Genomic DNA, 26,266 nt, shown 5'->3' on the forward strand with positions numbered 1-26,266 from the left:
TGGTTTAATTTTCCTAATGAGATTTTATAATTTACCCTTTCTGCTTTGGCCCCCGTTCAGCATCTGGAACAATGATTGTGAATAAAACAGAATATATTAGTGGCAGCTCAATAATTCCCTTTGTCCCTCTGACCTCTGACTTACTTGGATGAGGAAATAACCAAAAAAAGAAAAGTGCTGCTGCAGTATTTCAGATACAAGTAATGGGTCTTTACCAGACCGTGTATTATATAGTTTAATTTTATTTAACACTTATAACCTTATTTTATGTGTCATGTACTCATGTCAGAGAAAACTGAGTCACAGAGAAACTATGATAAGATGGAGAATTGAACCTAGATCACCTTGACTTTAAAGCCCAGACCTTAACCACTGCAAAACTTATGGTATCTTTCTGTTTATAATAGAATTCTGGATGGAAAAAAAAATTGTATTTCTTGTCTAAGGTTCATAGATAATCCTATTTAAACCAATGTGACTCTAAGAGAATCATTTCAAAATTGTAGTAATCCTTGATTCATAAGCCTCCAAAATGTGGACTTATTTCTAGAAGGATTTGTAGTATAATATAAGAGCTGGAAATGCACATGTAAGTAAATCAAAGAATTGTGGTAACTTCAGGAAGATAAGATATTGGAGATTTCCCAATTCAAAGTTTTCGAAACTTCTCTGTATAGCCTTTGGGCTCTGTGGGGATATAACCCAGAGCCCAAGTGAGATGTGACTAAAAGGGAGAAGGGGCAATTTCTGCCCGTTTCTTTTACCAGAATAGCTTTTCTTTAAATAGTCTTTATATATTGGGATTGTGTGTAAAATTTCATTGAAAAGGAGAATTCTATCCCTAAAGAGGTGTCTGAAACACAAGAATCTAATGACTTTCTGTTTCCAGATGATGAAATAATCAGATTTAAATGATTGATTTGCACCTATTTAGGCTAGCATGGATTCAAATCCACATCTTTTTAATATCTAGGCAACCATGACTTCGTGAACACACATGGATATGGTGTAGGGTGAGAGTATGAAAAGAAATTTAAATTTTAAAAGGTAACATCTATCACTCATTTTCAACCTGTTGTTGACAACTCCACAAATTGGGTTGTTGGGAAGATGCAGTATTTGTTAGGTGGGGAGCATTTTTGTATTCCTACCCTGAATATGACTTGGTTCACAGTATGTAGAACACCAGCATGATATTCTCTATTTAGCAATAGTAGTGGCTGTTTAAAAAAAGTATGTTGCAATAACGTTTTAAGGTGCTTTACAATTGTGTTTTGCAAAAGAATGACAGTGTGTGGAAAGTAGAAGCATGTAATCTGATTTTCTTTCTTGAGGACAAGCAGAAGGAAAGCTTGTGGATAAAATAGAAATTTTAGATATCTGGTTATTAGTCAGAAAATGTCAGTCAAGTCATGACACTTGTTTATGGTACAAGTACCCTGGAACTCTGAAACTTCTTCAAGTTTAATAGTTCACATCCCAGGAAATTTTTACCTCTGGACCATGCCTTTTCTGGGTGGAGTTTCCCTGGGAACATAGCTTTATCCACACATGGGAATAATTATAGGTTGTCTGGGAATTTGCTCTGATGTCCTAGCCTATTGGACAGGCTTCTTATAGTTCAGCCTACCTCAGGGCTTGGTTAAAAAAAAAAAAAAAAAAAAAAAAAAAAAAACTCAGTCAATCAGTTTCTAGCAGGTTCCCAGCTAGTGCAAGGGCATAATGCTCAAAAGATCAGGCTAGAAACACCCTGTGGATTTGACGGCAAAGAAACAGAAAAAGTTCTATTCTTCCTCCTCCTTTCAAAGACAGCCCAAGGGAATAGAAGCCACTCACAAATTCTACTAAAGAAGTAAAATTTATAATCTATAAAGTGGATAGAAAACAACTGGTTTACCTGTATGATCAAGAAAGGTATGTGATTAGTGCCACTTTTAAACATGCTTTTTATTTTCCCTTTCTTTTTTATACAAGTCTCAATAATTTAGTTTTCTTTCCTGTGCTTGTGATTGTTCTTTGTCTTCCAAGTTTAAGTACTTTAAATAGGCAGTAAATTTTTACAGATATCAACTTCTTATAAAGGACAAATAATTTGTTAAAAATAAAATTTTTCACAAAATTAGCAAGGAAAATATATTACCTATTTTAATATGTAAGGATCCATGTTATATAAGAAAACCAATACATAAATTTTGCATATTCTAACAAGCTAAATTAAAGAGAAGAGTAGAGACAAACTACACTTTTTCTTTGAAGGAAACATGGGTAGAAAAGTTGTTGAGTAGAATGTATTGTGTAACCTGAACTTTTCTCTTAAGGCACTCTGTGCATGTCTCACGCAATGTGTTTGGCTCTCCTTTACCTCCGGTGAATAAAGCTAATTATAATTTTGTAGTATGCAACATAAGGATAAAGTGTGATTATAATAGCAATACTTAATTACTCATGGTGACAAGGCATTGAAAGATAATAAATGAACCGAAGTAATATCAAATAATCTTACCTCATCTTAGCAAAATATGTTAGAAACTTATATCAAGATAATAAAAATGAATCACCCAGTTGTAAATTTAAACAAGTAGACAAGATCAATTTCTTTCTCAAAAATATCAGACCATGGATGAAGTAATGTTAAATTAGTACTTGTAACTTTGCTTATATATAAAATGTAGACCAACATTAGACTAGTAACTTTCCAACCATATGATTCAACAGAATAAATTACTCGACACTTTTATTTTCTGATGAACTTGACTTTGACTTAACAGCAGTGGGATGTGTGTACTATCTTACTTCAATATTAAGTTCAAAGCAGAGACTAGACAGTACCCAGGGCTCTTTATTGCTCAGTAGATGTCATAATAATGTGCTTTCAGGTTAGAGAGGGAGGCATTGGAAAACGTGCAACTCCCGTGGTTCTCCAGTGCACATTCTCAGGACTCTCTGCCCCTTGCAGTAACTCTTTCCTGTAGTACATGGAGCTGCTTAAATAAATGACACAAATTCTGGAAAAAGATAAATGCACCACTAGGTTGTGATAGGTGGAACCCTGGTGGCCCAGTGGTTAAGTGTTATGGCTGCTAACCAACAGGTAGGGAGTTCAAATCCACCAGCCGCTCCTTAGAAACCGAATGGGGCAGTTCTACTCGTCATATAGGCTCATTGTAAATCGGAATTGACTCGATGGCAACAGGTTTGGTTTTTGGTTTAGCTTGTGACACAGAGTCTGGAAAGGGACCAATATATACACATATAGCTATTTTAAAAGCAATAGAGTTATCATTTTTTAATCATTTTATGTCCCATCTGTTTTTAGAGTGACAGATGACATTAATATTGACTTTTTATTGAAGATTATGTAGAACATACAATAACTTTCCAAAATAGATCAGAATTAACCTTAGAGTTGTATCTTTTTTGCATAGATTCATTAAAAGACTGAAATTTGACACTGGGTATAAGCTGCCTCTTCTTCGAAACACTGCCCAGTCCTGTGCCAATCCTCACAGTTGTTGCTATCTTTGAGCCCATCATTACATCCACTGTGTCAGTCCATCTCATTGCGGATCTTTCTTTTTTTTTTGTTGACCCTCTACTTTACCAACCATGATGTCCTTCTTCAAGGACTAGTCCCTCCTGATAACATGTCTGGAGTAAGTGAGACAAAGTCTCACTATCCTTGCTTCTAAAGAACATTTTGACTGTACTTCTTCCAAGATAGATTTGTTCATTCTTCTGGCAGTCCATGGTATATTCAGTATTCTTCACCAACACCATAATTCAAATGCATCAATTCTTTGGTCTTCCTTACTTATTGTCCAGCTTTGGCATGAGGTGATTGAAAATACCATGGCTTGGGTCAGGCGCACCTTAGTCCTCAAAGTGACATCTTTGCTTTTTAATGCTTTAAAGAGGTCTTTTGCAGCAGATGTGCTCAATGCAATAAGTTGTTTAATTTCTTGACTGCTGCTCCCATGGGCATTGATTATAGATCCAAGTAAAATTAAATGCTTGACAACTACAATATTTTCTCCGTTTATCATGATGTTACTTGTTGGATTTGCTGCAAGTATATTTGTTTTCTTTATGTTAAGGTGTAATTCATACTAAAGGCTGTAGTCTATGATTTTCATAAGCAAGTACTTCAAGTCCTCTTCACTTTTAGCAAGCAAGGTTGTGTCATTTGCATATTGTAGGTTATTAATAAGTTTTCCTCCAATCCTGATGCGCTGTTCTTCATATAGTCTAGCTTCTCTGATTATTTGCTCAGCATATAGATTGAATAGGTATGGTGAAAGGATACAACCCTGACACACACCTTTCCTGACTTTAAACCACGCAGTGTTCCCTTGTTCTGTTTGAACAACTGCCTCTTGATCTATACAGGTTCCTCATGAGCACAGTTAAGTGTTCTTGAATTCCCATTCTTTGCAATATTATCCATAATTTGTTATGATCCACACAGTCGAATGCCTTTGCATAGTCAATAAAACACAGGTAAACATCTTTCTGGTATTCTCTGCTCTCAGCCAAGATCCATCGGACATCATCAATGATATCCCTCGTTCCACGTTCTCTTCTGATTCTGGCTTGAATTTCTGGGAGTTCCTTGTCATATACTGCTGCAATCACTTTTGATTTATCTTCAGCAAAATTTTACTTGCATGTGGTATTAACGATATTGTTTAATAATTTCTGCATTTGGTTGGATCACTTTTCTTTGGAATAGGCATAAATATGGATCTCGTACAGTTGGTTGGCCAGGTAGCTACCTTCCAAATTTCTTGGCATAGATGAGTTAACGCTTCCAGCATTGCATTCATTTGCTGAATCATTTCAGTTGGTATTCTGCCGATTCCTGGAGGCTTGTTTTTTTGCCAATGCCTTCAGTGCAGCTTGGACTTCTTCCTTCATACCATCCATTCTTGATCATATGCTACCCACCTGAAATGGTTGAATGTTGATCAGTTCTTTTTGGTATAGTGACTCTGTGTATTCCTTCCATCTTCTTTTGTTGCTTCCTGCATCATTCAATTTTTTTGCCGATAGAATCCTTCAGTATTGCAACTTGAGGCTTGCATATTTTGTTCACGTCTTTCAGCTTGAGAAATGCTGAGTGTGTTCTTCCCTTTTGGTTTTCTAACTCCAGGTTTTTGCAGATTTCATTATAATACTTTACTTTGTCTTCTCAAGCTGCCCTTTGAAATCTTCAGTTCAGCTTCATCATTTCTTCTGTTCACTTTATCTGCTCTGCTTTCAAGAGCAGGTTTCAGTCTCTTCTGACATCCGTTTTGGTCTTTTCTTTCTTTCCTATCTTTTTAATGATCTTTTGCTTTCTTCCTGTATAATGTCCTTGATGACATCCCACAACTCGTCTGATCTTTGCTCATTAGTGTTCAGTGAATCAAATCTGTTCTTAAGATGGTATCTAAATGCAGGTGGGATATACTCAAGGTCATACTTTGGCTCTTGTGGACTTGTTTTAATTTCCTTCAGCTTGCAACTTGAACTGTCTGATGATATTGACCTTCTCCATCATCTCTTTCCACAGATCTAGTCAATTTGATTCTCTGTGTATTCCGTCTGACAAGGTCTACATGAATAGTCGCCATTTATGTTGTTGAAGAAAGGTATTTGCAATGAATAAGTCATTGGTCTTACAAAAATTTATTACGTGATTACCAGCATCGTTTCTATCACCAAGGCCATCTTTTCCAACTACCAATTCTTCTTTGTTTGTTATGTTTGCTTTCCCATCACCAGTAATTATCAGTGCATCTTTGATCAATTTCAGACTGCAGAAGTTGGTAAGAATCTTCAATTTCTTCATCTTTGGCATTAATGGTTGATGCTGTAATCATAGTCACTCTGCCTTCTATGTAAGGTCTTGTATGCAAGAACTTGAATGAATAAGGGATTCAGTTACTTGAATTAAAAAATACTGATGTTGAATTCAAATTCACATAAAAAGACCAGACTTAACAGTCTGACAGAGATTGCGAGAACCGCTGAAACTATGGCCCCTGGACGTTCTGTTAATCCAGAACTGAAATCATTCCTGAAACTCACTCTTCAGACAAAGATTAGACAGGACTATAAAACAAAAAACAATACATTCAAGGAACATGCTTCTTAGTTCATTCAGGTATTTGAAACCAGTTGGGCAGCTCCTATCCAAAAGCGGGATGAGAAAACAAGAAGAGACAGGAACTTGTCAAATGAACACAGGAACCCGAGGTGGAAAGGGGGAGTGTGCTGCCACATTGTGGGGACTGCAACCAATGTCACAAAACAATATGTGTATAAAGTTTTGAATGAGAAATTAACTTGAGCTGTAAACCTTCACCTAAAGCACAATTAAAAAGAAACAAAACAAACTACTGATGTCATTTTAGCATCCCATTTTAAAATGAGGAAATTGAGGTATATTCAGGTTAAGTGACTTGCCTGCCAATGGTCACATGGCAAGAGAGTGGCAGATAAGTCTTTGGTTCACTCTCAAATCTGGATTACATTTGGTTGGATTCCATATTTTTATTGTTATCTGAAGTATAACTTTAAGATTAAGGTGTGGGGGTCTCTGAAATGGACATTCATTAAAGTATTACATAATAAACTATCCTGAACATGACTATTGGTTCACAATATATAGAACACCAGAATGATATTCCCTATTTAGCAGTAGTAGTAGTTGTTTAAAAGTGTATGTTACCAGAAAATATTAAGGTGCTTTACAATTACATTTTGCAAGGGAAATTCTATTTTATAATATGCAGTTCTCTAGCTGCTTTGTCAGCCTAAAAGTACTTCTTCCACTGCAGTGTGGCAACCCTGACCAAAGCCATAGAAGGTAGCATATGTTAGATGATTTCAGAGGACAGGGAAAGCTATTCTTCCCACTCCACCCCAAACTATTAATGAAAAGCCAACCCCACTTGCCCAGTGATACATGAAAGTCCACAAGAAAAGCAAGTAATTTGTTTAGGTTTATGTGGGTTTTTTTTTTACATTAAAAAAAGTGAGACTAGTGAAATAAGTTTGTTAGTCACCTGGGCCTCAGTGTAAATGAGTTTATTGCCTCCTGTGTTTTATAGTGGAAGCATCCTAGATATAAGGAAGTAGGTAAAGAGAAATCCCAATGGGTAAGAAAGCATACAAAAAATAAATAAAATTGCTGAGGTTAAATTTTGTAACATTCATTTTTCTCCATTTGGAAGAATAATCTTATTTTTTATGTTAACATTGTTTTCTTAGCTGTGCATATAATACTTTTGAAAAACTAGGTGGCTCCTCAATTATAAATAAACTCATTGGAATGATATTTCTGTTGCAACAAAACTAGAAGGGACAAATATATTTTGGATGCCATATCAAAATATATTTTATATTATTACTCTTACAGTTTTCACAGAAATATTCTGGTGTGCCTCTTTTTCACCCATAGCATTCATTCTCTTGACATCTGTGCTTTTCTTGGCTGTGGACATTTTGAAGTAGGAAATATTTGTTTATAAGCTATAAAGCACATTATGAGCATTTACCAATGTCAGGTCAACCCCATTTAAAAAAAGTGTTGTTATAACCAAAGTAGCTCAAATGAGTGTACTTTCAAGTGTTGGTCAGAAGTAATAAATTCTCATCAATTTTATTACAGCAGAAACCACTCATTCCATAAATTGTTTTCTTTATGTAATAAACACACACTATATAAAGATACCAAACATGAGGACTGACTAGGTGAAACACATACTAGCACAAGCAGGTTCCTTTTGACAGTTGTCATGAATTGACTGCACATGTCAAAATGGACGATGCACTGTTACAGTTTACTATTTAAACAAAAACCTTTGACACTAGTAAGAAAACTGCCTAGCATTAAAACTGCTCATTTTCTACATTTTCTTCAAATGCCGTACACCTCTGGCATATCCAAAATCAAGTATTAACAATGAAATTGACATTAAAGCATAGTTTTTAAAAATAGTTCATTGTTCTGAACGATGTTTATAAAATGTAGATACAATTCGGACGTGAACTTTGTATTCACGATACTGAGATTTTCTTTTATCAATGATTATAATTAGGTTAACAATAGAGACAGCTAATTTTATGATAGTGCATTTCCCCAATTTTCCCCTGCTTTTTCTTTTAACAGGTGTTTTACAAACGATTAGAAGAACTGATTTTTTCTGAGAATCATTGTCTGCGAAATTGATATCTTGCTATTTAGTCCTAAAGAAGGTATAGTAAAGAAAATGCCTGTTAGCATACTTGCTTAGCATTTAGACTGAGAAGACGTCAGTCAGTCCACCCATGTCTGATTTGCAGTAAACCTCCAGTCAGAGTGTGGTCGACTGTGTTTGGGAGGAGAGCCCAGATAGAGGGTGAAGATGCAGCTAGGCATGTAAGGCTGAGAGGAAGTGATATAAGGGTGCGAGTACAAGCACACATGGTTCTACTTAGAGGAGATTTCAACATGTTAATCATCCATATAAAGAAAGTTCAGAAGAGAGAATTGTAAAGAAGTACTCTATATGGCAATATATACTATTTCTGCCACTGCTACATAATTAAAAGTAAGAAAGGGGAACAGGATCTAGAAAGTCACTTTGCTAAAACAAAAAGGAAAGCATTTGTTTATTTAGAACTGTCAAAATAATCTTTTAGTTGTGTGTTTTCTTTGTACTCCGATCTTTTCGTACTGATATTTAGCTTCTGTTTTATGATCTCTTTCTCTTTCTACTGATAGAACCAGACCTCTTGGAAACCACTTTAATCAGACCTAAGAGTTTGAGAGAAGCAGGTGCTGAACCTTAATTTGTCCCCTGAACAAGAAAAATGGGCTGTGATCGAAACTGCGGGCTCATCGCTGGGGCTGTCATTGGCGCAGTCCTGGCTGTGTTTGGAGGTATCCTAATGCCAGTTGGAGATATGATTATTGAGAAGAAAATTAAAAAGGTACAAGTTGCCTAAAAGATATATCTTGTTATTCGGATTCATTCTGCTGTCTCTGTTTTACTTTTAGTTCGCATTTTGCATTTCATGATGATTTGTAATTTTTTATCAACCGCTGCAAGTCTAAATGGTAGAGAAGTGAGCACCCATGAAATGTACAAGTAGAATGTACATTTAACAAGAATACATTGATATCTTAAGTATAAATATCTAAATTCTGGGGGAAAAAACTATTTATAGGTATATATATTAGTACAAATAATAGCTTTTTATTATGTCCAAGGAGTAGATTGATGTCGTTTTCAGTAAGAAGTATTTTGTGAGGGTACATTTATAAAAATAGTAGCAGTTTGGCTAATACTGAAGAAAAGTAAAATCATATTAAATATGTATATAAAATTTAAGCATCATTGTCATGTTTAATATTGGTAAAACCGGTAAACTTTTTTTTTGTTTAGTAAAAACTGCTTTTTATTAATTGTAATAATCTATGATTGTCTCATGAATGTTTCCTATTTATGAAGCTTTATATTTGTCTCTTAGAAAATAAATTAGGACAACCCAGTAACATGCTACAAATTGACTATAGTTTTAAATAAAATTAGATTGATTCAATGTATATGCTTTGCATAACAAACTAGACTCCATCTCCTACCCCAGTTCCTGATTAGCTTCACACTCTGTCGCTAGAAACTTTTATTGATGAGGAGGCGGAAGAATAGCATAAGGGGAGGCAGATCTGCTAAAGTCATAAACCAAGGATGGCAAATTCAAATGGCTTCAGGAGTTTTGCGGGCAGTTTAAAAAAAAAAAGAAAAAAAAAAATGTGAGGCTGCCAAAAACAAGGCAAAAGGAAGAATAGGGACTATGGTGAACTTGAGAGTGTGTACCTTGCCCAAAGGCACGTAGGTTCATTGCTTAAAGCATAATGCTGGCCATATAAAACATATCTGAGTGCTAGCTTCAATGCTTAGCCTGGTTAGGATGTCAGTGGCCTAGACAAAGTGTTAGTAAGCACTCTCCACAATGGAGAATAATAAGAAGTAACTTGTAAAATGGGTTAGACCTGTCACTGTCTGTGACTGCTAAGACCCTTATCTGTCTTCTCCATTCATCTATGCTTGACATCTCGCTCTTACTAGGAATATAAACATATACCATTTTATTTCACTGGAACATAGACTTAATTGACAAACTGGTTTGCAGAATCAGTTTCAAATCTAGTTACTCATGACAAGAAGTTACTATTTTCTGATGTTTCTTTCCTTAGCTAAAAATTTTAAAATTAAAAGAAAATCTTCATGCTGTACTATTATTGCTTTTGTCTTAGGGTATTTTATAGTAATAATTCCTATGTGTGCATACTGTATTTGTTCAATAATAACATAGTCATTGCCATCTCTCCTATTGCTAACAGACTGCAGATCATTAGTCTCCTGTGTTTAACTGAGAAAAAATATTATTATGAATTGAATGGCATCCCTGCCTTGGCATTTCCAGTTTTCTTGATATTAATTTTTGATATAGGTCAATAGAGACAGGTGGTGGTGAGGTTGAGCTTATCTAACAGTGTGAGATGAAATTATAGTTGCTCCAACACCCTCCTGTCTCTATAAACTGTGATTCTCACCTGTATCTTCTACAGAGAGCAAACAGGATCAGTATCATTGTTAACCCACATGCTATAACTTATTTATTAGGAAAGTCCCTTGAATAGAAGAGCAATCATAATGTCCCAGTGTACAGCATTTTAGACTATTTTTTTCTGATATATAACCAATGATCAATAGCTGAGTATTGATCATCCAACTTTTCCTTCTCTTCAACAAAATTAGTAAGTATAGACTCTGTTAGGTGGCATGCTAGATGCTAAAATTTGTTTTAATTATTTAATATTTCCCTCTCAGTTCATAATACTTAATCATGAGAAAATAAGAGTTTTGTGACATCAAAATGTGATTTTATATAGAGACTGAAAGAGAGAAAAATAATTTTTTTTATCTGAATAAGTGTAAAATTTAACTAGGGATTAAACAGATCATAAAAAATATAGAGATGTGAAATTCTAGAATTGTAGACTATATAGCAGGGAAAAATAAATGCTATTTAGAAAAAGAACTGTTGCATAGCATTGAAGAAACTTTAGGAAGAAGGTAAGACCTGAGCTGGACTTTGAAGAAGTGTAAAATTTTTTTTTAATTTTATTTTATTGTTGTACTTTAAGTGAAAGTTTACAATTCAAGTTAGTCTCTCATACAAAAATTTATACATACATTGTTATGTGACCCTAATTGCTCTCTCTGTACTGTGACGGCACCTTCCTCCTTTCCACCCCTGATTTCCTGTGTCTATTCAACCAGCTTCTGACCCTCTCTGCCTTCTCATCTCACCTCCAAAGTGTAAAATTTTTGAAAGGCCGAAGAGTATTGATTGTAGTGAAAGCATCAAATAACTGATTAATATTAGGAAAAAAAGTTGTGGAAATGCGATTAAATGCTGTGAAGAGGGAAGAAAGAAGATAGAGAATGTGGCAAGAATACTGGATTAATAGGAGAGGTGATCTTTCTAGAAAAGTAATGTGGGGTTAGATTTAGGAAGCTTTGAACATCAGGCAGAAGAAACTTTAATTGATGATGATAGGGAATATTAGCTCGCATATGTTTTTCCGTAGCTATGAGACATAACAAAACCCACATTTACAGATTAGTATCATCAAATAACCAGCATTGTCTTAGTGCTTACTAAGAGCTTCATATATACTAATTCATTTAATCATCACAAACACCTATGAGTATGAGTACTATTAATTTACCCATTTTATAAGCACAAGATGTTAAATCAACTTGCCGACTCCCCTAGCCAGTAGGAGAGGGAATCAGTTTCCAAAATTAGACAAACCAAAGTCAGAGACTAGATGATAACACAGCCTCGCACACTATGCTTCTCTAATAGAAAGAGTTGGAAAGTGAAAAGACTAAAGATGGGGAAACCAAAAAAACTGTGAGTCATATGACCACATTCAATGAAGATTTAAGACCTCATAAAAAGGTCTTTGCATAATCTGCACATTATATAACAAGACGTAATCCTGACTACTGTGGTGGAGTAGGGAGAAAGCAATAAAGCGAGCATACAGAGGAAGAACTGCTGGATGATGAAAAGTAATGGCAGTTTGGATAGAGGAACTAAAGAAGAAGAAAGATAAGAATAAAAATAACTAACTGTAAGATGTCCAGTTGGGTTATTGATAGAAATGTTTACCTCAGGAGAGTGAAACGCAGAAAGTTTTGTAAGTAGTTTGATATGAACATCAGTCTGCATTTCAAAGGTCAGGGCTTGCAGATAAAACTAGGTGGTAGATTTGTTTTTTAGAGAGTTTGAATGTAGAGAGAAAAGAGCAGAGGAGTTACTGTAGGATTTATTCATAATTTAGATGGTAGGAAAAAAAGAAACAATTTTGTAGGAAGAAATACAAATAAACATGTAACTGCTTAGAAGTTAGTAGCAGGCCATCACGCAAAGAAATTGAGAATAAAATATTCTCAAACAGATGAAGGTTTTTCATTTATGAAATACAGAGTTGGAGTCCTATGGTACATCCCAGTTCTAAAAGATGGTACACTTAAACTACCATTTGAAATGGTCTAAAATCCCCCAGAAATTTTATTTTTAACAATTTTTTTTTTGCTGTTTATTTCCAAGAGATGAATTCTATGGGCTTCATAATTTTCATAATGGATTATAGCTGAAATCTTTCTTACCAGTAGTTTTGACCACAGTTCCTAATAGATTTGTGTGGAGCCAGTAGGTTTATGCAATCTTGTTAAATAGACTAAAAATCAGGGGCCTGAAGTGTCACTAATTTAGAAACTGTCAAAGCACTTTTATTAAAGGTCCAAGTTCTGCCACCATTTACATAAGTTAATTTATCATGTAACGTTGGTGACATCACTTAAGTAAAATTTTTAGTGAATAACAGAGGTAATTTTAAACAAATTTCAGTTTTATTTTCCGATGGTATTAACTATAAACACCAAAAAGGGAATTAAAATTTCTTTTTTTTCCCCTATTTATAGACTAATGTCCAATTATACCATCATTTCCTTTCCTTGTTCTTGAAAATAGTCCTGTACTAATTTCTAAGAAATGTTTTCAGATAAAATAAAGCTAAGGTAAATTGAAACAATAATTATTTATTTTTATTAAAATGACTAGACTTTTCAATCAATAATCCATATTTTAATAACATGCTTATATTATTTCTAGGTATGATAAAATAATTTGTACTTTTTATAGTACATAAAAAACTCAAAAAGAAATGCCTGAAGTATTATTTATTAAAGGTGGTAAAATTTGCTTATATTGAGAAGTATGAGATGAAAACATGAAACACTTCAAAACAATATTAAATTAAAATGGTAGTAAAAATTGATTAAAAACATTACCAGTATTTGCATATTATTGCAATAATATATGTCACTTTAAAACAATGTTTCAAGAAATAGCAGGTTCGTGTATATATAATTTTCTTCTTCCAGCCCAATTTAATATCAGCGTAGTTTATCTCTCATGCAAAATACAAAATCTCCCATTTTAGGTTTTTATATGAATTCTTGGAGTCTAATTTCCTGGGTGTGAGAAGCATATTAAAGTTTACTACTCCAATCTGTTTTACTAAATTTTATTCTGGTTTTTAACTGATGGCTTGGTAATCTGAGACTAAAGTTAGTTTTCTGCCTCTCAGAGCAACTATTGCTAAGGTACTAATTCATTCTCTCTCTCTCTCATTCTCATTCACTAAGAACACGCATGTGTAAACACATGAGGAAAATTTTGAACATAGCAAAATCGTTCTGTTTAGGACCAGTTCTGAGAGAATTGTGGTGGAAGTGGGGAGGAGAAGGAATGGAGGCTATTTTCAATATATTGTCAAAACTCTATGCTTCTGCTTTTTAAGGAAGTTTTTATTTTTCCGGAGCGAACATAAATATAAAAATGACTGAATAGTAGAAAAAGAAGTGTCATATGATATTGCACGAGTAATTGCTATATGACTGTTTTAAGCAGTAAATACTATGAACTAAGCAGTTAGAGATCTGGCAAGCAAAAGATAATAGCATTCTCCCTTTAAAGAAAAAACGGTATTTGCATAGCAATAGTACCTAACATTTGTTGAATACCTACTATGTGCTAACACTGTTCTAAGGGTTTGCCTTTATTAATTGCATAACAACCTATGAGAATATATTCATTAAACCATATAAAATTGCCAATATTCAACATTTTTGACTTTCAGAAATACTAATTTCAAATGGTTCAACCTAATGCTATTATTTTATCCCCATTTTACAGATGAGGAAGTGAGGCACAAAGAAATAATCTTCCCAAATACAAATAGTTAGCAAGTGACGGAACTGAGGTTCAAATTCATTGCATCCAGTTTTGTTGTTAACCACTTCACCCTGTGTTTTCAGGGAAGAAGCCACTGCACTTGCTTAGGGAGGGAGTAGGGTCAGGGAATAGAACTCGCAGATTAAAATGTGCTACACATGATTCTGTCTCTTGTACTTTATAACGTTCTTGAGAAATGGGGCAGTATCATGTCTGCATTTGTACTCTGCCTATCCTACACATTTTAATAATTACACTAAAGTTGCCAGTCATGTAGATGAATACTGTTCTCAGTAATCAAGTGCGCATGTGACCGACTATATAGCAATTACTATCCCAAACATCTGCTTTCAGGTTAAACCAGGAGAACAGGAGTTTCAAGGTTGATGGCTTTCAATCCAGCTGGAGATCATACTGTGTGAGAGTCAGTAGGTTAAGATCCAGCCTCTGCTGGGATTGTGTAGTCAGGAAGAGATACTGATACACACATCAGACAAGTGAGGAGATCTTAAATTATATTACTTTCTCTGTGCACATAATTATCAGCCCTGTACTCCAAATTTAGTGAAAGATTTGCAAAACAGGGTAGATAGTCCGAATCTAAATTAAAATCAAGCCCTTTTAAATTGGCAAAGGACATAAAATCTCTTTCACCTTTTAAAATCAGAGGAACTTGTGACATATTTAGTCATGGCACTGAAGGAGTGGCTATAAAATTTTCTAGTACATATAGTGGTATTAGCGTCAGAAAAATTGCATTCCTATTTTGACTACATTTTTCTGTCTGTCCCTGAGCAAATCATGGTGCCATGGAAACAATACAAGGTGGGAGTCAAAGGACCTGCCTTCTCCATAAAAACAAATAAACAAACAAAAAACCATTGCCATGGAATTGACTCCTACTCACAGGGGCCCTATAGGACAGAGTAGAACGTCCCTCTTGGGTTTCCAAGGCTCTGAGCTTTATGGAAGCAGACTGCCACATCTTTCCTTTCTCCTGTGAAGCAGCTGTTGGGTTTGAACTTCCGACCTTTTGGTTAGCAGCTAAGCACTCTAACCTTTGTGCCACCAGGGCTCCTGCCTTCTCCATATCAGCTATAAATTGTCTTGTAACATTGAATCAGACATTTATTTTCTCTAGGATCCATTTTTACCTCTGAAAAAAATGAATGAGATTAAATGGTGCTAACTCTAACAGTTCATAATTTTAATTCAATTTATTCATTTCAATATTTTTATATTTCAACTTTTCCATTTGTTAAAATGTCTCCAGATAAAAAAATAAGTCAAAGTGACCTTGATCTTTAAAAAAAAAGTATGATACATTTGCATTGTCTTTTGCTATTTAGATGCACAGACATGAGAGTTAGTAGATATTCTGTCTGCTAAGCACAAACTGTTACAGTTCTTTTTTAATTCCATAAGAAGTTACTGAGTTCCTTTTATTAAGAACTAATATACAATATGTGCCTTGAGAGGTACATACATGATAAATAATAGAGGCCTTAACATGCTTATAGTGTCAGAGTATTATTGTGTGGTATGTGTGTATATTCATGTGTATTTTCCCTCTTTAAAATCCCTTTAAAGGATAAATTAACATAGTTTTCAGCTTCAACAGCCTCATTAAAAAGAGGAGTATAAGGGAATTTTACATTTAGAAGAATAGCCATAATACTTGAATTGTCTAAATGGAACTTTGCCTTAATATTGGGCTTGTTAATGTGGAAGTAAGATTTTCGGGAGCAAATAAAAAATGGTTCAATGACAGTTGGCTGTAAAAAAGCAATAGAGATTCTGTCATCACTTTAGCAACTCCAGTTTATCCAGTGTAAATGGATTGCAACAGCACAGAGTTTCATTATTGCATTATAATTTGGCACCTAGTTCTAGAAGCAATTCCCTTAAACTCAGCATTAAGCAATAAGTAAAATATCCTGAAGATGTGAAACTTAATTTGACTTGTACCAACAAAGTGCAGAGGGTGAAGGAGGGTGGCAGGAAAGAAAACGCAGCACTAGTATGGTATAAAAGAGTACTAGTCTATAAGGGTCAAAGACTAGATTCTCATCATGATTCTGCTACTGTTTGCTTGTGTTACCCCTGAACTAGGCACCTGGTTTCTCAGAGCCTCTGTGTCTTATACTAGAAAGTGTGATAATGTTCAATGTTCTTTCCTGATACATCATTCTGTGAATTGATGCTTCCAGGTGAAGGAAACAAAGAGTTCACCTTGTTTTTGTATTCATGGGTCACTTTAGGTTCATTTTCTGTGAAATAGTTTTCTTCCTTTTTCCTCTAGCACACTAAGATAACTTGGAGCTCTCCATCTTGGGCATTCTTCCCAGGGTATTTAGTAGGAAATGCTGCCTAGTACAAAATCATCTTTGTTTTCACTAGTTACTATAGCTTCACAGGCTCCCAATTCAGAGAATAAAGCAGTGGAAGGAAACTGTGAGAGCATCTGTGATAATTCTCTCGTATCATCACTAATGAAATTGACCCAGAGGAGTCTGGTGACTTTCTACTCTGTCCTACAGCTCCTAAATCTAGAAGCAAGTTTTCTAATCTAGGATTTTCTGATTCTGTCACTGATTTTTTTTTTCCTGCTTATCCATCTTTAGTACAAGGGGCGTCAGTGATTTTTAGTGGATTCCACAAAGTGATAATAGGACAACTTTCCTTATTTTGTCTTTCTCTTAAAAATAGTAGCACAATGTGATAGAATTAGAATGGTAATTTTTGAAAACATGTATTATTAGGGTACTGCAAATAAATTGACGGGTATAAAAGCCATATTCAGCAAAATTTTGAAGGGAAAAGTCAAATTGTATTTTTCATGCAAAAGCGTTTATTTTCTTAATTTAATAAATGTGAGGCAACATCCCCTAAATTGTCCAACCTTTGAAGAAAAGGGAAAAGCTTCCAATACCCTAGATTTTTCTCTGTTTTTCTGCCTCACCTGATCATTCCAACTCACTTAGGGACAGAAGAGAATTTAATATTCAACCCGATAAGAACTTTTGGGAACAGCTTTAATAAAATTTACTTAACAAATGTAGTTACCAACTGTTGAAATATTGACATAGGGTCACTCTAAAACTTGCTAATGGTTTGTCTTAGTAAATCAACAGACATGTCTGCAATTATTATAGACTTATTCTTTATTGCATAAGGTTAACTAAAATATGTTCCTACAATAATTTGTTGAAAACATTTCTGGCGCAAGTGTGTGGCAAGGTTGCAAAGCTTTTTATGAAGAAGATACCTGAGCTTGGCCCTTTTATTTTGGCTAACTGAAGGTTATAAACAAACTCTCAGAAATGCCTGTATTTACTACAGAGAAATAATCCAGACTTTGTTTTCTTTTTCATAGGAAGCTGTTCTTGAAGAAGGTACAATTGCTTTTAAAAATTGGGTTAAAACAGGCACTGAAGTTTACAGACAGTTTTGGATCTTTGATGTGCAAAATCCAGAGGAAGTGGTAGTTAACAGCAGCAACATTAAGGTTAAGCAAAGAGGTCCTTACACATACAGGTGAGTGAGTCCCCACAGCTAAGAGGCACTCTTTTCTTGACTACGTGTATTTCTGCAAATGCTTCCGTTTGATGACTGCCATTTTACTGGAATGTACTTACCATTATATTGCCTATAATATATATTAAGGAGCTCTGGTGGTACAGTGGTTAAGAGCTCGGCTGCTACCCAAAAGGCTGGTAGTTTGAATCCACCAGCTGCTCCTTGGAAACCCTATGGAGCAGTTCTACTCTGTCACCATAAGTCTGCATGGACTCACGGCAACGAGTTTTTTTTTTTTTAAGTGTACATTAAAATGATTTTTCCTACCTGCGTAGAATCCTGATTTAAAGATTAAATTATTATAAGTTGTTTCATATTTTGAATTAATTAATAGCATTATATGTATATGTGTGTGTACATTATATGGAGCCCTGGTGGTACAGTGGTTAAGAGCTCGGCTGCTAACCAAAAAAAGTCGGCAGTTCAAATCCACCAGCCGCTCCCTGGAAACCCTATGGGGCAGTTCTGCTCTGTTCTGTAAGGTCGCTAGAGTCAAAATCGACTCGACAGTAACGGGTTTGGTTTTTTTGTTTTATGTATCTATCTATATATGTATGTATGAATCTATCTATGAACTAAAGGTAGAGTTAATTATCCACATATTCATTGTCAGTGGACAATGTATAGAAAAGGAATATGAATTTTATTATAAATCTACCAGCATCAAATAACTGTCTGACTTTTAAGAAGTAACAGATTTTTTCACTTGTGGCATATGTTGCCACATATCCATGACTTTGCCAAAGAAGGCTTGGTCTTCACTGTTACAAAAAAAGTCATACCTTGGCACATATTTTAATTTTTTTATGGTGTTGTATTTCTTAAGTTATTAGCAAAGCCTATGTGAACATCTTGTTCTAAAAGAATATTGCAGCTGTGATCTGTGCCTATGAAAATTTAGAATTTAGATGACAGACTAAGCATAATTGTTCAAAACTCATAACCTGAGACAAGTGAATAATTAGAAGGAAAGACAAGGTTTACTCAAATTGGAGACCTCATCTTTTGTTTTGTTGTTTGTTTAGAGAGGATTTATGTATTTCACTTATAAGAACATTATTTGTGAGATGGGGAAATATATGTATATGTATATATATATATACACATACACATACATATACATGCATGTGTGTATGTATATATATAGCCCTGGTAGTGCAGTGGTTAAGAGTTCAGCTGCTAACCAAAAAGGTCAGCAGTTCAAATCTACCAGCTGCTCCTTGGAAACCCTGGGAGGCAATTCTCCTCTGTCCCATAGGGTCACTATGAGTCAGAATCGACTTGACTGCAGTGGGTTTGGTTTTGTTTTTTGTTATATATATATATATATATATATATGTGTGTGTATATAGAGATATATGTACATATATATTATAAAGAGAGAGAGAGAAAGAGAGAGAGAGGTCTATACATGAATTTATATATATATATAATTATTGGTATCAGGGAAGGACTATATATATATATATATAATCGTTGGACCTAGTCCTCCCCAATACCAATAATTTTCATACAGAAGATCCGAAACCAAACCAAACCCGTTGCCATTGAGTCAATTCCAACTCATACACAAGATAGCTGGTGGTAAATATAAATTATATTCTTAGAGCCTTCAAACATATCTCTCTAAGGGACAAAAAAATGTGGAGTGGAGTGTGGATAATACTTGATTTGCTTGGAGAGGACATCAGGGTGTTGAGAAAAAGAGTTGAATTTACAGCTAAAGTTTATAAACAATTACCTACTGCTTATATAACAATTATTAAAGGACTTTCTGATCCACAAAAGGTCGTTTTGTCCCATAATGGAACCACAATGGAGTCTTTGTCTCTGCCCGGATGCCTTAAATAAGGGAAAACAAACAACTAGTTACCTTTTAGAAAAAAATTAATAGCTTGAGCATCTTCCATGTATTGAGCTGAAACTGCTTCCCCATAAATTAAACCCCGAATCCTACTGAAATTGGAAATGTAGGAGGATTTCCCTCCTCACACACAACCACAGGTTTATTTGGTCCATGGCTGCTAATGTGAGTTCAAAAAAACTTTGATTGATAAAGTAGTGACTTGGGTGAAAGCAAGAAATTGCCTAGATTGAGATTGTGATTATATTCCAGATTACTTCATCTCTGTGAAGAGTCTATATCTTTGGAATATTCTTATATGCAACATAACTCAAATTTTTAAGTTACTTTGTTCTGGCAGGAATACACAGAAAGAAATCTTAGGCAAAATCTAGGGTGAATTCCTTCCCATGACCCTATGAACCAAACCTTTCCCAAACTTGCATACAATCTTTATTTTTTTTTAAATAATGTAATTATGTTGTCCTTTTAAAAGTTCATTCTAAACAGAGGCCTCTTTCAAGGATTTTCTCTTAATGAGTGCCATCTACTGATACAATATTGTAAGTGCAATTTAAGTAAGCTTTAGAATTTGGAACACAATTATTTTGCTCTTGTTTCAAGTTTTACATATACATATCTGTCCCTGAAAATTAAGGTACCCCAATTTGAAATGCTAATAATATATAATCTGATTTTAAAATTCAGTTATTGGAGAGAAAATGCATTACTGGTAAATCATTGCCCTGTGTGCTATTTCAGTGAAGTTATAATATTCTTTGTATTTCTCTAGGACTCCAGGGAGAATAAATAATAAAAAAATTGATGGAATTATATTAAAAACAAAATATCTGCCTAGCTGATGTGGAATTCTTATCTTTTTTTTTTTAAGAATATGAACTATTAATTAATTTATTCATTCAAAATATTTTTTAAGAACTCACTGTTTACCAGATACTGTGTTTGGAGATACAAAACACTCATGATCCTAAACCTACAGAAATTCACACTTATTACAGTTGAGTGAAATGTACTTTTTTCAATTTCAGTACTATTTTTCTCCAGTTTTTACACCTAGTTATCTATTCACCTCACATACTAGACATTCAAATATATAATAGTGTGATGATGCCTCGTTTAGCCTCAATGCATATTCTGTACTTGAAAAATAATTTCCTTCATAATCATCACACTTTACCACATTCCTAAAGTATAGTCTGCAGCCTAGAGGTGTTAGATCCAGGAGCTAATAAGTATTTTGCTCAACATATAGGGAAAAAGTTGGTCTGTACCCCTTAAAATGGAAATTATATTCCTTTAAAACAAACAAACAAACAAACAAAAAAATTGTTGCCGTTGAGTCAATTCTGACTCAAAGCAACCCTATAGGATAAAGTAGAACTGCCCCGTAGGGTTTCCAAGCAGCGGCTGGTGGATCGAACTGGTGACCTTTTTGTTAGCAGCCAAATACTTAACGATATCTTTAATTCTCATTAAGGTCCTTTAAAAGATGGAAAAGCCAGTGCTGGACAGGCCGTGGACTATTTGTATGTTCTTTCTAAATTAGAAATTGTGCTGTTTAATATTTCCCCTCTTAAACCTTTCTACTGTCTCCTTACCCTCACGATAAAGTCTAAACATTTGATTAAGGGATACAACCCTTTTGTGTTTGAGATCCTGCTTTTGTCAGTGGTTTTCCACATTCCCTAGTCTAACCATATAATCCAGCCAAATTTAACCATTTGCATTTCTCAAAATACACCATGTTCTGTTTCACTTCTTATCTTGTATACGTTACTCCTTACCCTACTTCATCTAACTAAACTTCTATCTGTCATTCACTTAAGTGGAATTTCTACCCATATGTGTCTTGACTCTCACCCTCACCATGACCACCCCAAGCCTGGATTTGTATCTATTTTGTTTACCCATGGAGTCTGTGCAAACTCCTAGCATAACACATATCATTTCCCTGCTATTCCAATTTCCTGCTTGCAAGTTTAAGACCTCTACTCATTTATCTGGTCGAGACCCAGCGCTGGTTTATTTATCATTTTAACACCATTTTTAGCATAATTTATTGTATATTCTATGTACTAAAATATATTTGTGGAATGAATGAATGGCTATGTGACTTAATAATCACATGAGACTATTTTTTAAAAAATTTTATTTATTTCTGCTTTTCAGAGTTCGTTATCTAGCCAAGAATAATATAACTCATGACCCTCAAAGCCACACAGTCTCTTTTTTACAACCCAATGCTGCCGTGTTTGAACCTTCACTGTCAGTTGGATCAGAGAATGACAGTTTCACAGTTATCAATCTGGCTGTTGCAGTGAGTAGACAAACAAAAAAATTATTTGCTTTAAAATACTCTAGAACCTGAAATAATCATTATTAGAACTATATATTTTATTTATTTTGCCATTTTTTATGAAATGAGTTCTTATGTAGTTATTGTGAATGGATTTATGATCATCTGGAAAGATGGCAAAGTCATTTAATAATCAACTGAATTAAAAGGCCACAAAAAGTGTACCATTTTAAAAAAGGGGTAGGGGGGTGACCTAACTTGGCATGTCTTCTTCATGTGGCTGTCTCTTAGGCAGAGAAATGTAATCTGTGGATTAGACTGATTACACTTTTTAGTCCTGTCCAGATTTGGCAATAATTTTAAAGATACAATTAAAGAATTCCTTACTAAACTCAATTCTAATATTTAGTCTATTTATTTAGTAAAATCTGATATTGCATTGGTGTCTTAAACAGTGATTTTTTTTTTCTTTGGGGGGTAGGCCGCACCCCACATCTATCAAAACGCATTTGTTCAGACGATACTCAATTCACTTATCAAAAAGTCAAAATCTTCTATGTTCCAAACCAGAACTGTGAAGGAGCTGTTGTGGGGCTACAAGGATCCATTCTTGAGTTTGGTTCCGTATCCTATTAACACTACTGTTGGTGTATTTTTTCCTGTAAGTAGCAAATACGAATGGTAATATTGCTGTGTTTTAATTGGATAAATACAATAGCATTGGCAAGGCATGGTTTTCTAATTTAGTGTATTAAGCCTTTTGCTGATCTGGGAATATATTTCTTAATTTTAAAAAAAGTCCCCATATCACATAACTTCAACTTTCCTAGTAGGGAAAATTTACTTGTATGAATTTAAATATTAATTTTTAAATTAATAAACTGAGATTTAAACAGATTCTGCTCTGCCTTCTATAAATATGAAATTTGTCTAAAATTAACTTATAAAACTATTTTTGGTTTTTATTTCCTTTCTCATAAAATCAAGTTCAATAACAACTTTTAGTGTAGTAATGTATTCACATTGTAATTCTTTCTCTAGGCCTCTTATAATTTTTTAATTTAAATTAAAACTTTAGCCTAAATTTGCACATCTCAATCAGATTTTTGAGTTAGCCTGCCATACTTTAATACCATTTGTGAATAAGAACTTCAAGTGGTCCACAAAGGCCATGAGATGGCAATTTGGGGATTAAGGAAAATGTGAATTTGTGGTGTATTTAGTTATTATTATTGTTCCAAATTAAAAATAGAATAAGCTGACTATTGAGTTGGAATTTTTACTTTAATTTCATTTGGCACCATATGTGATATTAGTTATATGTTCCTGTTTATTGCTATTATTTTACTTTTAAACAGTGCTTTGGATTGCAAGGTTATATATCAATTGAAATATGAATGTAGAAATGCTTAAGGGATCAGAGATTTATTTATTATTATTATTTTAGCTTAAATACTCATTAATTCTTTCCCTGACTTGGCTAATTCTGTTTTTAACTTTGTGTACCTCATCTTTTTCAGTTTAGCACCCACTTATTACAGATCAATCATGTTTAGAATACCTTTAGAAATTGTTGTCCCCATAGGTTTTGTTCAATGTCCTCTCATTTCAGTATAATAAGAGTAATGATCAAAATCCCCTCACTGGCTTAATTATGACAAAGAGTGCTGGAGTTTGATCATGTTGACTTCTGGTATTTTATTGCCTTGCTTGGTCTTAGCATTTAGCATTTGTTTCTAGGCACCTTTTATAGTCTATCCTTTAAATTTTTTAAAGACTAATAATTTTAAAATCTCAATTACATATACATTTCAAATCATACAAGAATAACTAGTGTTTGAGAAAAGTGAAAGTGAGTTACACATTTTATAACTTGGAAATATGACTTGTTCTAGAAATATTTTTTCTTGTTCCTGTCTTTTCAGTACAACAATACTGCAGATGGAGTTTATAAAGTTTTTAATGGAAAAGATGACATAAGCAAAGTTGCCATAATTGACACTTATAAAGGTAAAAAGTAAGTATCCAGGTAAACTCTGTGTGTGTGTGTGTGTGTGTGTGTGTGTGTGTGTGTGTTAGTTACTGCAGTTCTCTAAGGCAGGAGTGGTATTCATTTAACTACCGGTAAGACACAGTCGCCAACCTATGGAACACTCCTGACTCTATCTTAGCCCCCTGGAAATGTCTATTGTGCCGGGTATTAACACTTATTTATGACAACTAGCATGGCCACACCAGTGCGTAGCTGCTAAATATCAGTCCTACTTTAGGGTTTACTTCACCTTTTATGCATGGGCTCTCTTACATAAAGAAATTCAAAGGAACCATTCCCAGTTCCACTACATATCCAGCACGTACACATCACCCATACCAGTATATAAACACAAATGAAAAGGAAGAAGATCAATGCATCAACTAATTGTTTGGCATTAGGTAGAAAAATACATCTTACTGTGTTTTTCTTTTTTTATTTGCTTTTTAAAAATTTAGCATATGAAATAAACATTGTGTATTCCAGTGTCATAGCCTAAATATCTCTAAAAATGAAGTTCAGTGAATCTGTGCAATTCTTCTCATGACCTTTCCCCTGCAAAACTGTATTGAAATATTTTTCTGTATTAATAACTCAGCTTTTTTAACTTTTATCAAGGCAAAAATGCAGTTAGTACTTCCATACAATTCTAAAACTTACATATAACCCTAAAAATGAAAAGCATACCTCCTTTGAAGCGGTAAAAGAATGAGCTATCTTTGTATAGCCATGTTTTCCATTCTTTTCATAGCTCCTGTCTGTTCATCTGAGGATACATAATTTAGCATGTGTGTAAAATAGAAAGAACTACAGTGGGGAAGGACATCATTTCTACTCTTTACGATTAATACCCCACTCGTCTGTCAGTTTGTTGTACTGTGATGGCTAGCATGTTGCTGTGATAATGGAAGCTATGCCATCGGAATTTCAAATACCAGCCAGAGTCACCCATGGTGGGTAGGTTTCAATGGAGCTTCTAGAATACAACAGAATAGGAAAAAGGACCTAGTGGTCTACTTCTGACAAAACTAGCAAGTAAAAACCTCATGAATAACAGCAGAACATTGTCTGATACGGTGCCAGAAGATAAGCCCCTCAGGAATAGATTTGACTCAACAGAACACTAATGACCAGAGACGAGATGAGTTGTGGAATGACATCAAGGACATCATACATAAAGAAAAACTTCATTAAAAAGACAGGAAAGAAAGAAAAGACCAAAATGGATGTCAGAAGAGATTCTGAAACTTGCTTTTCAACGTAGAATAGCTAAAGCGAACAGAAGAAATGATGAAGTAAAAAAGCTGAACTGAAGATTTCAAAAGGCGGCTCAAGAAGACAAAGCAAACTATTATAAAGAAATGTGCAAAGACCTGGAGTCAGAAAACCAAAAGAGAAGAATATGTTTGGCATTTCTCAAGGTGAAAGAACTGAAGAAAAAATTCCAGCCTCCAGTTGCAATATTGAAGGATTCTACAGGGAAAATATTGAATGACACAGGAAGCATCAAAAGAAGATGGAAGGAATACACAGAGTCACTGTACCAAAAAGAATTGGTTGATATTCAGCAACTTTAGGAGACAGCATATGATCAAGAACTGATGGTACTGAAGGAAAAAGTCCAAGCTGCACTGAAGGCATTGGTGACAAACAAGGATCCAGGAATTGATGGAATACCAACTGAGATGTATCAACAAATGGATGCAGTGCTGGGGATGCTCACACGTCTATGCCAAGAAGTTTGGAAGACAGCTACCTGACTAAGTGACTGGAAGAGATCCATATTTGTGCCCATTCCAAATAAAGGTGATCCAACAGAATGTGGAAATTAGTGAACAATATCATACACAAGTTTTTGCTGAAGATCATTCAAAAGTGGTTGCAGCAGTACTTTAACAGGAAACTGCCAGATATTCAAGCTAGATTCAGAAGAGGGTGTGGAATGAGGGATATCATTACTGATGTCAGATGGATCTTGGCTGAAAGCAGAGAATACCAGAAAGATGTTTACCTGTGTTTTATTGACTATGCAAAAGCATTTGACTGTATGGATCATAACAAATCAGGATAACACTGCAAAGAATGGGAATTCCAGAACAACTTAATTGTGCTTATGCGGAACCTGTACGTAGAACAAGATGCAGTCATT

The 26,266-nt window shown here is 34.5% G+C and overlaps 1 protein-coding gene across 4 annotated transcripts in view; it reads left to right on the forward strand.

Annotated features, from left to right (window-relative positions):
* Positions 1-1,687: 1,687 nt before the first annotated feature.
* The window catches only part of CD36 (CD36 molecule (CD36 blood group)), a 39,774-nt gene continuing 15,195 nt past the window's right edge, over positions 1,688-26,266 (forward strand). The window contains exons 1-7 of one of the 4 annotated variants that reach the window (XM_023736037.1): positions 1,688-1,914; positions 8,156-8,241; positions 8,750-8,958; positions 17,723-17,883; positions 21,959-22,106; positions 22,567-22,746; positions 24,011-24,102. In XM_023736037.1, coding sequence (XP_023591805.1) covers positions 8,839-8,958; positions 17,723-17,883; positions 21,959-22,106; positions 22,567-22,746; positions 24,011-24,102 — 701 coding nt within the window. In that variant the 5' untranslated portion in view covers positions 1,688-1,914; positions 8,156-8,241; positions 8,750-8,838. Of the gene's footprint in view, positions 1,915-5,775; positions 5,808-8,155; positions 8,242-8,391; positions 8,577-8,749; positions 8,959-17,722; positions 17,884-21,958; positions 22,107-22,566; positions 22,747-24,010; positions 24,103-26,266 lie in introns of those variants that run through there. The other 3 variants (XM_023736038.1, XM_004381466.2, XM_023736039.1) reach the window with 3 other exon arrangements.

Source organism: Trichechus manatus, unplaced genomic scaffold (assembly GCF_000243295.1).
Source record: "Trichechus manatus latirostris isolate Lorelei unplaced genomic scaffold, TriManLat1.0 scaffold00085, whole genome shotgun sequence".
In the NCBI taxonomy this organism is placed as follows: Eukaryota; Metazoa; Chordata; class Mammalia; order Sirenia; family Trichechidae; genus Trichechus; species Trichechus manatus.